General features: G+C 38.1%; 1 protein-coding gene across 1 annotated transcript in view; it reads left to right on the top strand.

Annotated features, from left to right (window-relative positions):
• The first annotated feature begins 886 nt into the window (after positions 1-886).
• SDRB (short-chain dehydrogenase-reductase B) overlaps positions 887-17,037 on the top strand; it is a 254,582-nt gene continuing 238,431 nt past the window's right edge. The window contains exon 1 of the mRNA XM_089379830.1: positions 887-1,341. Coding sequence (XP_089235956.1) covers positions 1,156-1,341 — 186 coding nt within the window. The 5' untranslated portion in view covers positions 887-1,155. The remainder of the gene's footprint in view (positions 1,342-17,037) is intronic.

Raw genomic sequence — 17,037 nt, 5'->3', positions numbered from 1 at the left:
CTTGGCCTTCATCAGTGCTTGGGCATATAGATCTAATGACCAAGTAAGAGGTGTAGACATAGGACTGTAAATGATTGATTCTTCTTTATTTTTGTTTTTCTTATTTATTTTATTTATCTGGATCGGTTTTCTTCTCATTTGTCCCCATTTAAGGCGAGCAAACCTACGCCTTAAAATACCCTCATATTACTTTGCGTTTACCCAAATCCACTTTCTTGTTTTGTCGGTTGAAGCAATTGTCACTTTACCCAAATTATTTGTTTCCATGAAGTCTGAGATTTCCTTGCTCTTTACCCTTTGACTCTTCTAAGCGTTTTCCATGTTCTTGACAGACACCACCTCTCAACCACTCTCGGTCACTTAAATTTTTTTTTTACCAAATTTAACGTTGAGTAACTATTTATCCAACCAAAAAACCTATCCCTCAAACTCTGATCCTCTTTTTACCAAGCGCATCAAACCCGATATGAACTATCCTCTTTCTACCCACTCCTATCCGCATTCCTGTGCAGCTCTCGTTAGTTTTTAAACCCGATATGAACCATACTCTTTCTACCCATTCCTATCCGCATTCCTTTGCAGCTCTCGTTAGTTTTTATTCTGATTGAATAACAAAAAATTATCAATTTTTCGCTGAAAAAATAAAAAAATTATTGTGATGTGACGTTGTGGGAGTAAAAGTTATCGTGTTTACGAGTGATTAGTTGTACCGGTCGGGAAGATATAAACAACATTGTGCAATAAAAATTAATTAAATAAAAGCATAAGACTCAAATAACAAAATTTTTATAATGAACAATTGTGGACGTGCGTGCTCCACCTGATAGCAATTTGAACCATACGTAAAATATGTAGCTTTCTCGAATCAGACAAATTGTAAAGGATTCCAAGGAAAAAGTATCTTTCCGGAGTTAGTTCGATGACTCAATTACCCCGCATTGATGTGATGACGTCTCCTTTGACAGTGATTGGTTCAGTGCTTTGTAGGTCAGTCCCTCTGTTTATAATCTGGTGGTGAATGAAGTACAGCGAACCGGTAGCCTATCTTATGGTTTTTACGTTTCCAATTCTGTTGTGTTCTGTTCTTTCGGAAATTATAGAAGGGTTCTCAAGCCCATATATCCCGGAGAGGTTAAATTCCATCCGAAGAAGAACATGGAGTCGCCCTTCAAGGAAACGGTGTTGAAGGGAAAGACAGCTCTGGTAACAGGAGGAGGCTCAGGAATAGGGTTTGCAATAAGCACAGAATTAGGGAAGCATGGTGCTGCCATTGCTATCATGGGCCGTAGAAAGACCGTCGTCGAGGAAGCCACTGCAGCGCTCCAAGCGCAAGGCATTCGGGTATCTCATTTCCACTCTTATAATGTTTTCAATGAATATACTTTCCCGCAGTCCAAATTCAATTAAATGGCAAACAAATTGAAAGGTCTTTAAATGTTATTTTAAAAACTGCACTTTCCCTTTTATGCTGTTTAAGAACAGGATCATGCTTGCGCTTGAACTTTATACACACAAAACAAAACTGCAACTTAAGAAAAGGAACTGACAGAAAAATTAAATCTATATCTGTTGTATAATTACAAGGAGATCTCTGGTATTTGTAATAAACTGGGAGGATCCCAACATTAAAGATGGTTCGTTGGGTAGTTCACCTACCAAGTAGTAATAAGTCAGTTATACAGTGATTAGATCAGTGACCTAAGTAAACCACGTGGTGTATGTACACCAACGACCCCTATAAGTGCAACTTAGGGAAGTATGAAAAGGACGTTAAACCTCAAAAGTGGGTCCCAGTTACAACGCCACGATAGGATAGGTTCTCATGTACAAAATGTTCAAAGGATGAATGTAGCAGAGGGTCAGAACAAGAATCCTGGAAGGGAGTAACTCCAGTGCCAAAAGTATTGATGTTTTGGGTAGCATCGGGAGTATTCTCACGTGTGGGGCAAGTGGGCTAAGTGATGGGGCTTTGCACCCATAGACCCATGGTATTCTGATGACCCATGCTATAAACCCATGGTATTGCACCCTTTGGAAAAGTATAAGTACAAGGGTGAGTGATTCATTCTTATTGTTGGCAAGAGAACATTTTGTAAAAGGAGAGGCCAAGTAGGCCTCAACCCTGTGGAGGGCTGAGAGGGTGTTAGGAAATCAGTTCACAAAAAGATAGAAAAGATAGATCAACGCATTAGAATTCAGCCTCTTCGAGGAAGAAACCTCCTTTACATTACACAAATGAACAATCCCTGGATGATACAAATGACAAGACCTCCTTTCTATATATAGGAGTCTAAGAGGTCATAATATAATCAGAGCCGACATAACAATAATAATGTAAGGGTACAATAATAACAATAGTGGGCTTCTATGGGGCACAATAATAACAATATGGAGACTAAATGGGCACAACAATATAATAAGGGGGTTGTACTAATAACAATAAGGGTTTACACTTGTAGTATAGGGACCTAACATGCCCCTCTCTTTCAAAAAGTGTTGTCCTCAATGCTTGAGTAGTTCTTGATGCTTTTGTATAAAATTCTTGTTCTCCCATGTGGAGTCTTCAATGGGTAAGTTCTTCCACTTGATGAGATACTCTGAAATTGATCGATTTCGTAGCTGTTGGGTTCTTGTTTCTGTAATTGCTCCAGGCTCCAATATGATTTTCCCTTCCTTGTCAAGTTCTGGCAATATTGTGTGAACTCGGATCTTTTGCAACTTTTGAATGAGTGGCCACACTTCTTCATCCTTCTTCCATTCATCCCTTGCTTCATTTATCCAATCTGGTTGGATAATAGAAATAACTGAAAGCAATGCTTCCACATCTTCATCTTTTCTTGAGATTGCATCTGCAACAACATTTTGCTTCCCTTTTTTGTAGATGATTTCAAAGTCATAACCCAACATATTTGTGACCCATTTTTTCTGTTCTTCTAAAGGTAATCTTTGTTCTAAAAAGTATTTAAGACTATCATGATCCATTTTTACCTTGAAGTGTCTTCCCATTAGGTAAGGTCGCGATTTCTTAAGTGCATGTAGTATTGCCAACATTTCCTTTTCATAAATAGCTTGCTTGAGATGTAGCCATAAAAATACACAATTGCCTACATCAAAACTTCTTTCACTGCGATGTTGATATGCCCGTTGTTTCATTCGATTCTCCACCAAAATGGCATTATCCTTTAAAAGTTGGAGAACTTGTTGTTGATGCTCGATGTGATCTTTCACTGCTTGAATCTTTTTCTTCTTGATATGTTCTTCTATCTTGAGAGTTTGGGGAGTGATAATTTCTTCCAATGCATTACAAGATATGGTCGGATTCATTTCTTGATGCTCGATGTGATCTTTCACTTCTTGAACATTTTTATTCTTGATATGTCCTTCTATCTTGATAGTTTGAGGAGTGGTAATTTCGGCCAATGCATTACAAAATACGGTCAGATTCATTTCTTCTTTCTCGATGTGATCTTTCACTTCTTGAACCTTTTTCTTCTTGATATGTCTTTCTATCTTGAGAGTTTGAGGAGTGGTAATTCTTGCCAATGCTTTACAAAATATGGTTGGATTCATTTCTTCTTTCTCTGGGGTTGGTTTCTGGTGTATATCCTTTTCTTTAGATGTTTCTTGATCTTTTTCTTCTTCCTCTTCATAATCTATGTAAAATAATTTATTTTCAGCACACTTATAACCTTTAGTGTATTTTTTATCACAATTGTAACAAAGCCCTTTTTCTCTTTTTTCTTCCAATTGTTGTCGTGTAAACCTTGTAGGTTGTGGAAGTCTAGGAGAAAAAACACTTTCATAATTATAGTCGTGAGTGGTGGGATTCCTTGTTTCCGTAATTTCGCTTTCAATTTTTCTTGCCAACCTGAATGCCTTTTCCAATGAATCAGGTTCCCAAAGACGAACTTCATGTTGAATGTTATCCTTTAAAGTCCCTATGAAGGCATCAATCCTTTGCTTCTCTGGAATATCATTTACCCTTATATTCAATTTTTGAAAGTCCTCAATGTGCTCTGCCATTGAACCCTTTTGTTCGAGATTTATCAATCGGTTAAATAAGGTGTTACTCCTTGTATCCTCATAATGTGCTATCATTTCTTCCGTGAAAATTGACCAAGTGACAAGTGCTTTACGAGAACAAAGCTCTTTATACCATAAAAATTGATCCAGTTCTAAATATGAAGATACAATACGTACCTTTTGTAATAGTTGCACCTCATGTAGATCAAAATATTGCTCCATCTGTAGTATCCAATTTACCGGATCCTTGCCATCAAACTTCCTCATATCGACTTTTCTTGATTATAGGAGCTCGATCTTGAAATGGCTGTAACTCTGTAATTTCAGATCTTTCAGTTCTAAAATCACGACCTACAGTAGCCCTCGGCGTTCTTTTTCCAATGCCACCAGTCTGATCGAAATTGGATTCTCCAAGAAAGAGTTATGCACAATCTCCCAAGATGACCTGATTATATACCTTTTCAGAAGAGCGAACTTGTATGAAGTGCCACGTGTCACCGTTTTGACCTTTAGATCTGCACAATATACATAGAAAACTACAGTCCGTCCTCTTTCTGTAACTCCTTACGAAATTTCAATATGATGCTCAGGGAGACAGTTATGACGATTTTCCTCAGGTCCCCTGTTTGGGATGTAATTCGGGAGCCTGCATAAACCCTAAATGTCGTGGACTGTATCTCCGAATATATAGCGAAACAAGATCTGAAATTGGGCCCGAGCTTCCCCATGAGTTCGGCTCAAATGGGTTTTAATTTCAGATTCTTAACCTTAAAACAAATTATAGCGACAATTCCACAATGTCTTGTTTGAGATGAAATTCTGGAGCTTGCAAAAACCCTAACTTCCTCTGATCATATCTCCGAAAATATAGCGAGACAAGATTTGAAATTCGGATCCGAGCTGCAGACCGAATTTGTCTCAAATGGTTTTTTTTAGTTTCTGAAACTTTGTAGCGAAAAAGTTATAGCGCAAATGTCACGTTGGCCTGTTTGAAGCAGCGAAACCCTAGAATCCAAAGCTCTGATACCAAATGTTAGGAAATCAACTCACAAAAAGATAGAAAAGATAGATCAATGCCTTAGAATTCAGCCTCTTTGAGGGGGCAACCTCCTTTACATTACACAAATGAACAATTCCTGGATGAGACAAATGACAAGACCTTCTTTCTATATATAGGAGTCTAAGGGGTCATAATATAATCAGAGCCGACATAACAACAATAATGTAAGGGCACAATAATAATAATAGTGGGCTTCTATGGGGCACAATAATAACAATATGGGGACTACATGGGCACAACAATATAATAAGGGGGTTGTACTAATAACAATAAGGGTTTACACTAGTAGTATAGGGACCTAACAAAGAGCCTATGGAAGGTGGCAAAAGAACAAGAGAGACATCTTGTGGAGCAGGCCAAGTAGGCCTCATCCAGAGCAACGAGAGGAGCTGTGTATGAAGGCTCAGTAGGGCTGGTTTGAGGAGGTCGTGTAGGCCTTAGGCGGGTCGAGTAATGTTGCTGAGTATGCTGTAGCTAGACAACAGAGAAGTACTGAGTTTGCCCCTGTTTGGACAATGGAGAAGGGATGAGTTTGCCCTTGACTTCCAGTGATTGGATAGTTACAAGAGCAACCAACAATGAACAAATCGTGGCAAGTATAGTGAGCAGACTGTGGCATAGAGATCGAGGAGGGCTTCAATAGTGAGGACAAGGCTTTGTTTGTGTAAGTTTTCCCTTGTATTTGGCATTTTAGTGAGCATTGTAAAACAACCATTTTTCCCTAGTATGGGAGCCCTAGATTCTTTTTGAAGGACTAATAAGAATTGTGTTTTGGTGCTGAATTTTTTCTGCATGATCTAATTGCTATTTTAAAGTTTCCATTGTGTAAAAGTTAGACACATTAGTATGTTTCAATTTATTAGTTGAGTAAAGTTAAGTGGAAGCTGTTACCGGATCCAATGTGTGTGTGTATGTGCACTGAGTCTAGTGCCCAAAATCTAATAGAAAGGCCTTGGAGTTGAAACTGAAGAAGAGCTCACAAAGATGCATTGAAAGGAAAGAGCATGAGGCCTATGGAGGTTGAAAACTCAAACCAAGAATTATGACTGAAACTGTGAAGAAGAGGGCCATGTAACCTCAAAGAACATGGTTGAATTCTTGAGTGGAAGAGTTTTGGTTATATAGGTACAAGGGTGGGAAACATTAGCAACTAGATCAATCACACATTACAACAGATAAACACCCACCACAATTCTCCTTCATTAATTAATCGTAGGAAAATTAGGGTTTTGACCACAAAGAAATTACAAGGAAATATGCATTGACTGGAACATGCAACTCGACCCCACTAGAAGAATTCGGCCCTAGGAATTTTGGCCCACAAGATATTAGCCTCAGAAGAAATTTGGCCTAGAGAATTTCGGCGCACTTCTCACCAACAATTCGACCGTGTCTTCCCCTCGAGTAACCTTTGCGCCTCAAGGAAATTTGGCCCATGGCAAATCAAGCTTTCCAATAATTTGACCTCCTTCTCACCTCAGTAATTCGGCCCTATATTCTCCAACAATTTGGCCTCTTGGAAATGCTCTCGAATCAACTTGCGCTCTTTCTCCTCTGCACTATAGTCTAGCTGAGCCTCTCGCTCTAGAGAAAATTACTTTCTTCACTTGTGTGTCTTGACCTCTCCTTTAGGCTTATTTTATAATCTTCATCAAGCCCAAATTAATAACCCTAATCTCTCTTCTAGAAGATCAACATTTGAGATCATTTCTAAGTCACTTAAATAATTTTATTATTTATCCTTAGAAATTGACTATACTCTACAATAATAAATTAACTTTAATTATTTTACTTTTCCTAAGTTAGACTTAGGAAAGAAGACATAAATCACTTATTCCATCAAGCAAGCACCTAAAGAGGCAATTAATGATTTCTTGCATGCTAAGACACCATGCCTATGCATAAGACCTTCTGAATTTACCACAAGCTTCAACATTCCTTCCTAGCACGAAACGGACTCTCCACTACTCTCATCTTGTCTTTGTACTTCACAAACTTCCCTTTCACTAGAGGCTTAGTGAGAATATTTGCCACATGCTCCTTTGTGGAAATGTACTGCAATCTCACAATACCTCTCTGGATTTTGTCTCCGATGAAGTGATATCTGATCTTGATATGCTTGGACTGATCATGAAACACAAGATTCTTAGAGAGCTTAATGCAACTATAATCGTCATAGTATCACTGTTGGCCCCATCTCCAAACCAAATAATTCTGCAAACATCTTGCAAAGCTATATTGCCTCACAACTCATCATACTTGCAGCCATGTGTTGATTTTTATGTAGCATCATGAGGCATTCCTACATGCCAAGAGACCTCTTAAATTGGCCAAAGAAAAATATACAAAATGAAAATTTAACTTACTAATTTTTGGGTTTCATGTAGGCCTTAAGTGTCAAGTTGGCCCCACAAGTAAAGGGGTGTGACTTTTGGTCAAAAGTCTCCCCATCTATCTAATAAATACATGTTGACCTCCTCCACGTTGACCAATTTGGAGATCACATCATCATATTTTTTGATCCACACATGCGAGGAAAGGAGGAACAAAATCTGAAGTTTGAAGCTGCCATTGGACCAACATTGACCTGCTCATTTGACCAAATTTGTTTTGCTTCATATGACCGAGTTTTAGGCTGGTTTGACCGCAGAAAAGACGCTGAGTTGACCAAAGTTTGATTGCAAAACAGTGTTGCAGTCAACCACAGTTGACTGCAGAGGCCACAAGGTCGAAGTTTGGCTGCAGGAAGGATGTTTGACCGACATTGAATTTGGTATTTTTGATAGATTTGACTAGCGTTGATTGGCTAATATTTGACTGCTATCTTTGACATGGATTTTGGCACAGATTCCTAAAATAATTCTGAATTGTAATTATTGCTGAAAAACAATTTCTCCTAAGAAGAAAAGTTTTCTGGGTTTTTCCCAAGGTTGGGTTTTCTCAGGGTAAATTTGTCTCTTTTGTGCTTGATTGTCTTTTTATGATCCTACTGTAATCATTGCATAATTGTTGAGATTTTCTATGTATAATTGCTCGATAATATAAGTGGTATAAGATAAATTGATTGATGAATCATTAGGAAGTAATTTTTGGATTAGAAGATCAATTTCTGTTATTAAAAATTCAACATGGTATCAAAGCTTGGTGAAAGAACAACCATCTGAAGTTAGCATAAGACAAAAATGGAGTACATGTATGGAATAAGAGAGCCAACATTTTGTGATTAAAGGGACTGATAAAGGGATGGACTATATCTGTCTAGGCAATAGGTAAAAGAAATCTAGTAGCAGGCCTTGTTGTCACTTGAGATTCTCACCTAGATTAATGTGGGAAAAGTCCTCAATTCCACTAGGTGTGACCTTAAAGGTGAAACACTAAGAGAAGGGGATGTCACCTATTCCCAACTCTCTCCGTTTAAGCTCTCTTCTAGCTAAACTAAGGGGGTTGGCCCCTAAGGAAGATATCTACAGGAAAACTTGTTAAAGATAACAAGGCCTAGGAGATAGTTAGTAAAACAATCACCATTCAATATAACTTGAAGATAAATTAAGGTTCAATTTAGCAAGTATGAGTGTTTATGTGTGTATAAACATTAACAAGATAGATTCAATGATATCCTGCAAGACCAATTATGATTAGACCAATGCCTTTAAATATAAATTGCAAGAATTATATGCTCAAAGGAAAATCATAATACTTGCAAATAAGATATGATTTTCAAGTTATAAGAATAACAATTTGCAAAACAAACGTTAGTGAACTAAAACCACAATTGAGTACGTACAAACTGGAAATATGAGCAACAAGATCTGAAATAAAACTTGCAAGAGAAGAAAGCTTGTACTTAAAGAGAAATGCTCCAAAATGATACAATCACTAAAAGATAGTGAGCATGAAATTGAAATAAACAAGTACAAGGATATTGAATGAAAACTTGCAAGTAAATGATTAGCTCACAATCCAAATTATACAATTAACAATTGGATGCAAGAGAAGGTGTTATTAGTGAGTGTTTGCTACAAGTGGTCTTGGTAAATTTTAATTACATTCTAATCTAAGGTTTGACTTCCCCTTAACTCCTTCAAATTTGTAAGTATTAGCGGGTAGTTTCAAGAAGACTAAGGCCTCATTAATGACACCCCCTTAGGACTTCAATACAACCCGTGTGCCTTCATTCCTACAAGGGACTCTGCCATAAGAGAACTGCTTGGTCACACATTTTAACCTTTGATCCAAACTCAAATTTAGGAAATTGAATGATAGTTAGGGAAGTTTGTCCTAAATTTCTATCAACCAAGCTTATGCTTGGAGGTAAATTTTAGAGAATGCAATATGCAAACTAGATCTAAAATGCAAATTAGTTAATTGCTTCAAGTGAGATACAATTAGAATGAAATGCTTCAAAAGTGAAATATCTTAAGATTTATCAATAGCAAAATACCATTCCACTTATATGATCAAATTAGTAATTAGCACTTTGAGCACAAATTATGATATTAATATGAGATTAGCTTATGCCAATGACCAATGAAGCAAGCAAAAATTACTCAATGAAGCAAAGCGAATTAGATCAATGACAATGAGATAGAGCAACTTCAATGGAGATGCCAATTAGATCAAGAGATAAGTAGTTAACCAAACTTTTCAATGAAACCCAAAGCAAATTATTTCAAGCTAATTATGAGTAGTTAAGTTACTTACAAAATGAAATTAGATCTAGAAATGTTAATGCAACTAGATAATGAAATGAGCAAGAAAACTAATCTAAACTAGACTAATAATGCAAAATGAACAAAGTTAGAGATTAGATCTAATGACTAAGCTAGCAAAAGAAATGAAACTAGTTAGAGACCAGCTATCCAAGAGGTCCTCCTACCAATTTATGAGATAGGCATACCAAGGGGAAGAAACCCCAAGCTCCCTCAAGAAATTTTCTCTTTTATTATATTGCAAATTGAAACCCTATTAGAAAGAGAGAGAGAGCTTAGATCTAGAGGAGGGTTTACAAGAATAATGAGCTTGAATGAGTTGATACCCTTCCTCAAGAAATAACAAAATTATTTATAAAATTTGTGATGAAAATACAAAGGAATCCTCCAATATAATTCGCTTTCTCTTCCAAAAAAATTTCGCTTGAGTTGCTAGACATCCAAGGAGAAAGGAAACTTTGCATAAGAGGAGGAGAGATCCTATTTAAGCTTGCGACCAAGAGAAAAATTGCCCTAAAAATGAGGAAGACTCCCAAAAAAATTTCAATATGATTTTCGAAGCTTCAAATGATGGATCTCTTAAAAAAAACGAACTTGAAATAGCCTTGAAACCTTAGTGTTGGATGGTGTTGCCATTGATGTCAACCCATGGAGTTTGACTGGGTTTGACTTTGACTAAAACACCAGTCATTGATGTCAAGTTGTTAATGACGCTTCTTAGTAACTGTTGGGATTACATCAAGTTGGCAACTCCACTGCTGGATGGTTGAAAACCCTAGTCCTAGGGTTTGGGTTCCCTGGACTAAGAACATACCTCGACTTTGTTGAGGGTTTTTGAAGAGCAAATCATTGGGTTTGGGTTGGAGATCTATGTCATTAGAATCTCCTTGAAAAAATGTTTCTCATGGTATGTGATATGCCACATGGTTTTTCCTATTTTGAGAAATATTCCCATTTGAAGCTAGGGACCTTAGTTTGTGGGCTAAAGCCCCAAGGGGTGTGACATGGCATAATTTGATTGCTTGTGGGCATAAAAATTCAAGTGAGAAGGGTTCCTAAGTAATTCTTGTTGAAAACTAAGGATTCCTCACTATACCTTGTGAATTCAACTTCTTAGCCAACCCAATTCCCTCATTATAAGGCAAGTAGACTTTGTTTAGGGTTTAAGTCAACCCTTTGGTGATGTAAATAAAAATATATAATTAAAGTGTTTTTTAATCCTCTTATAAGTCCTCTCCAATATCCACATTTAAAGCCCCTTTCTTTATTATAAAAGGAAGATCTAAAGTTTCCTACATCACATCAAATAAGTAAGTGGTTTTCACTAAGGGATTAAATAAAAATAATAATAATAAAATTGTCTGAATAAAAAGCATTCAACAATTTAAAATATTGAAAACTCTCTCTACCTCCAACATCTAACTCTTTAGAAGCCCATTCAAGCCTATTAAACAAGGCCTAACCTATCTATCAAAACACATTAACAATCTCTCACAATCCTAGCTCTGAAACTTCAGCCTAGTTGAGACTTCTGAGGCAGAAAAGAACTCAGACCCTTCTGAGGTACAAGGACAGTGTCTAAGGGAAGATCATCTTGTGAGTTTTGGACACGTAAGTTCTTTTGATGATGAGTTTTGTGTCTTTTTTTTGTGTTTGGTTGGGCATTTTTTTTAGTACAACACTTTGGCCTTCATTAGGGCACAAGTTTCAGAACTTTTGATCTAAGTTTAAAATCCGGTGTGCTGGTTCAAATTTGTAGACCATTCTCTATTAAGCTCGGTCGAACATCTGTCTTAAGGAGCATCTTACCTGTGGATTAGGGCACACCCTTGAGGCATTGCGTTGTGGAGTTCTAGGGCTGGCTTTGATACATATCTTTAATTTTAGACAAAATTGTTTCTAGGTCTATTTTATAGGACAACGAAGTTAATTTGAACTTCATTTTTTTGGCAACCTCATTTTAGGATTTCGACCTCCAAATTTTTACTGTGTTTGGGGATCAAACTTCGGTTTTTTCAGACAATTCTTTCTTACGGGACCAACAAGCAAGGTTAGGGTAGTGATTTCTTCTAGTGGTAACCTCATAGACCTCGACCCTCTCTTGGTAATTGTTTAGGGCTTATTCTCCAGCTTCATCCCTCTTAGCAAAGCTAATTGCAAACATTATTAGGGAATCTATATGACATGACAGGGATGCAATTGTTGTATGAACAATAGCACGAGTTAATGTCTATTAAGTGACCTCTGTTGTGAATTGATTGCTCAACTTTAGCTTGCATATTTGAGCAGTGACCTCGCATACTTTACAAGTTGTAAAAGGTATAGTAGTGATTTGACATTTGACAGCTTGATGATTACATATACCATATGATTTGACAGTGAACTAATATCCAGAAACTTGATTGGTTATATATCTCGTGAATCAACAATGATCTCAGGAACTCCTAGCAATAACTTTGTTTGCTATTTACGACATATATGTATCAAGATAAATTGTGAGTTGTGCTTTATGCGTAGTATGACACCAGTGATATTAAAGTTCATCAATGAGATACTGTGGCTTGACCATTGAACTGACTCATAAAACATGACAATTGATTTGACACGATAGTTGACATCTTGACTTTACCTTGACTTTCACTATTATGACACTTAGACTTGACACCTAGACATGACCTATCAACTTAACACATTGACCTGACTTGACAGTGATATGATACTTGACTTAACACTTAAACATGACATAACCCATAGTTTAACATGCAGAGATCACATTTTCAGCTTGACTTAACATGACCTAGTAGTAATACTTGACTATATAGGTACAACTATTATGATTGTGATGTGACATATTGACACTAACATGTCATACAAAGACTTGTGACTAAAATAAACTAGGAATGTGTGCCATATGTCTTATAGTGATGACCTAGAGAGTGTACAATGACACCACTGTGACCTTGTGGGGCATCAGGTCTTTGAGGGAAATATCATCTTGTTGTACATCTTATTGACGTGAAGATGGATAGCAGTGTATGATCAGTGATTAGCAATAGTGAAAAGACATATGTTGGTAGCTCTCCGTGCGTAAAGCTTGAGAGCATTGGTAGCAAGTCATAGGGATGACTTGAGGCATCTTGTAGTATGCCATTATCAGATGTTTGGGTTTAACATTTGCAACAATACAGACAGTTTGGGTTAATGATGTGGTTGCCTGCATATAAGCTTTGATGCTTATTCATTCGTGAGCAGTGCAGTGCAATGCAGCGACGTGCAGTTGGTAACCAACATTGCGAAGTACTGTGATTATACAAAAATGTTAAGTGGCCTATGTGAGCAGTGCAGTTGAGCAGTGACAGTGATGTGCAGTTGCGTAGTGATAGTGATGTGCAGTTGTTAGAGATAGCAACGACAATGATGAGTAGTTGATGCGTAATTAGGCAGTATTGTGCAGTGATTAGCTTTAACAATTCTGTACAGTGGTCAATGGCTACCAAGACTTGACATCTTCTTTACAACATTCTTCTATTGATTCAGAGCATAGGGGGATCTAGTCTGAAAATTGTGAAACGTGGTCCGCTTGTTGATTAGGGTGGTAGGGTGCTGCAAGGTAGGTGATTGGAGTCACCTTCGAGTTGTGGTCGGAGAACACTTTAGGGCGGCAGGGTGGTGCTAGGGCAAGTCATAGCCTGCACTGGGCGTTGTGGCATCCTTTCAGTTGTGACTGATAAATTACAGGGCAACGAAGCATCCTTTCGACAACAACTGGTAAATAGAGTGTTGGGGCACTCGTCAGGTTTTAGCTTGACTCACAGGGCGTTGGTACGTCTTTCCGGTTGCAATAGGTATTAGGGTGTAGTAGCATCCTACAGGTTGTAGCCTCTGAATCAGGGGGTTGACGCCTCTCTCAGTTGTAGTTGAAATCTTGATGTAATTATTTTTTATTTTGAAGAGAGAAGAAGAAAATTACTAAGAAGCGTTCGGTGGTTTTTGACCTAGAGGGGGTTTTCCACCTAAAAATCTCCGTGTCTACTGTTTTATCTTCTGCGCTGTTGTATGGTGTTGTCTACTGTTGTTATATGTTTATGATTATATGAGGAGAACAATAATAATAATAACTAAAGATTAACTAATGCTCTGAAAAAGATTAAAAGTGCTAATTGCTAAGAAATATTGATTCACCCCCCTTTCAATATTTCCAACAATTGGTATCAGAGCTGGTTCTTGTTACCGCTCAAACTAATAGGGGACCTAAGGGGAATCTCTAAAGGGCAAATGCTAGGCCAAGGGCAATAAATGGAGACTTAGCCCATTGTCACCTCAGCTAAGGCTCCCTTCTATTTACGGACTTTCACCGATGGGAGGAGACTCGATACGTGTGGAGTCACTAATGAATGATAAGTCAATGGATATGAGTGACCCAAACCCTTTCCCATAAAAGTTTGAAGGATGGAGCTTGCTTGCTTTCTAAGCAAGGTATTATGTATTTATAGGGAAAGGAAGAGGATTTTGAGGGTTAGGTTCATGGGAATAGGCTTGTAAAGGAGTTCCCTAGTCCCTGAAATGCTTGTTAGAATTGGTATCCCAGATGGTTCTTGAAGAATGGTCTTTTGAAGGAGTGGGACCACACAAGACCAAGTGGACCCGGTCTAGGATATGAGGAAGGTATGAAGAAACCAATGATATTATTACCTTGGACAAGGTGGGGGAAAGGATCAAGAAAAGAATTTCACTTGAAGATGTTGTCTTGACCCTATGAGGTACTAGCCTTGGGGATGGTAGGGCAAGTTTTGATCCCGAAGCTAGGGCTTGACTTTTCTTCCAACTCCACCGTCGGAATGGCTTCAAAATTGGAGGGCTAGAGGAAAGGCCAGCGTAGGAGACCCTAGATCGAATTTTTTTGGATGGCTAGCTTGTCGGGAAATTGATGCCCTAGTCACCCAAATAGGGCTAGTATTGGAAGGATTTGAGAAAGTGTGTATTTTAGTGACCACCCTTGGTAGATCAGTGCCTTAATCTTTGGGAGAATGGAGTCTATGTTGAGTAAAAGTAGGATTTCTTGGTTCTCAGTCAAGGAGGCCTCAAGATCACTTCGTTTGCCTTCTAGGTCAAGAAGAAGCAACCTTGCAACTTTTATATTTCGATGTGCAAGAGAAATGGCTTGTCAAGGTCAAATTTTACCCCTAGGAGATTTCGCTCCTATTACACGGCCCATACATTGAAGGAAATCCTATAATAGAGACAAATTCTACAATATTAAGCAGTAAAAGCATGCAAAAATTAGCCCTAGAACAACGAAAATCCCAGTCCAACATATATGACAAAAGTAAACAAGAATAACATCAAAAGCACGTACTTACATGTAAATAGTGTATATCCAGCCATTCACAATTGACAATAAAGAAGCTCCAAGAGAAGATAGTCCAATATGTTAGGATATTCCGACACATAGGATATAGTTAAGTTCAACTTGGTCTAGTTTAGAGTTAGGTAAAGTGTGTTTCTTTACCGTTGTACATATTGTAACTTACAATCCGACGGTCACGATATGTAGTGATCCGACGGTTCACTCTCACCTCGGTATTATCGACACTTGATCCGTGGCTTGACACCCGATTGGTCCATGAGTTCTATTTAAAGCGCATGGAGGGTCATTGTTCGAGTAATCCGTGCATGAGAGAAGCTTATGTAAATTTTCATTCTTTGATTAATAAATTGCCTGTAGTACCCACGTTGGGACAGGCCGTGGACTGTTTCCCTCCTTGCACTCTGAGGGTTTTAACCACGTCAAAAATACTGGTGTATTGATTTGAGATCTGGTTGTGAGCGGTGTCCTTTTGGTATTCTTTCTGAGGAACTTACCCTGTAAATTCCTACATGGTATCAGAGCTATTTGAGGGCCGCGTCCGTTGGTGATCCAAATCTGAAGCCGGTAGAACTGCATGCGGCTGTCGTTTCCTAGATCTGCTGTTTCTGACTGCTTTCGGGCCGAGAGGACTGCTCTGTTGCGTTTGGAGCATCTGTTTCAGTGAGGAACCCCTTTCGTTTCACGCGAAAAGGTTTCCGGTAGCCCTAGCTGCGTCATTTTTCAGATCGGGAGGTATACAGTGTTTTTTTGCAGTTTACTGTTATTTTCTCTCTGCTTATTTCGGTTTCAGTTTATTTAGCCTTTTTTTTAACCGGATCTATACCTTTCATTTCTGCGTATGCTCTTTGCCCTGCGACTCTGTGCGATCTGGGCAAATCAGAAACAGAAAGGAAGGATTTTTCTCATGCGTATGCTCTTTTCCCTGCACCTTAGTGTGATCTCGGAAAATCAGAAACATTGAGAAAAATATTTAGTTTTTCGGCTAAAGCTAACTTTGAGATTTTTTTTTTTAAAATTTCTAGTTTTTTGGCTAAAGCTAACTTCGAGCCGCAAGGTTCGTTTTTCTTTGCATATTCGTGTTGGGTTTTGTGTTTTGTGTTTTGTAGGGAAAAAGAGCTTTCTCAAGGCAAGCACGCAAATCAAGGCCCCCCCCCCCCCCCCCCCCCCCTCTCTCTCTCTCTCTCAAATTTTTTGTATAGATCAATTGGTTCAAAGCTATTTTAAGAGAGTAGAGGTCTTGGGTTCAAGTCTCCATTTTGTGGGGGCGGATTTTTTCATTCCCGCACATTCGCGCACTTTGCCGGCAACGTCAACAATTTTTTTTAAAAAAGCCATAACTTCTTCATCCGGAAGCCTTTTTCAGAGCCGTTTTTTTTAAAACCGCCTATTTTTTCGAGATCTATCCATTGGACCACTTACTTTCAGCATCTTCAGCTTCAGTTTTTTTTCAAAAAATGGAAAGTCCATGCCAAGTCATTCTTGACAGCACTAACTACTTCCAATGGGTAGCCTACATGGGAGATTTACTTAGAAGTAAAGGTCTCTACAGAATAGCCACAGACCAAGAGAAGAAACCAAAAGATGAAGACAAGGCGGCAAAATGGGAAAATAGACAAGATCAAGCACGTGGTTTGATAGGGATGTCTGTTTCTCCTGATCTTAGATTCCACATTGCAGAACTTGAGACTCCTCATGAAGCATTAGAAAAACTTGCTAAAGTTTTTGGAATTAAAAATGAAATTAGAGCCCATCAACTTGAAAATGAGCTGCTTACTTTGGATCCTAATAATTTTTCTTGCATTGAAGATTTCTTGTCCAAATTCAAGACCCTTAGATATCTCTTGGAAGGTGTTAAAGTTAAGAAAAAAGATGGTAAC

The sequence above is a fragment of the Pinus tabuliformis genome, chromosome J (assembly GCF_031772625.1).
Source record: "Pinus tabuliformis cultivar Carrire ecotype Pingquan chromosome J, CPIR1, whole genome shotgun sequence".
Taxonomy (NCBI): domain Eukaryota; kingdom Viridiplantae; phylum Streptophyta; class Pinopsida; order Pinales; family Pinaceae; genus Pinus; species Pinus tabuliformis.
This window is presented reverse-complemented; position numbering and strand designations above follow the sequence as displayed.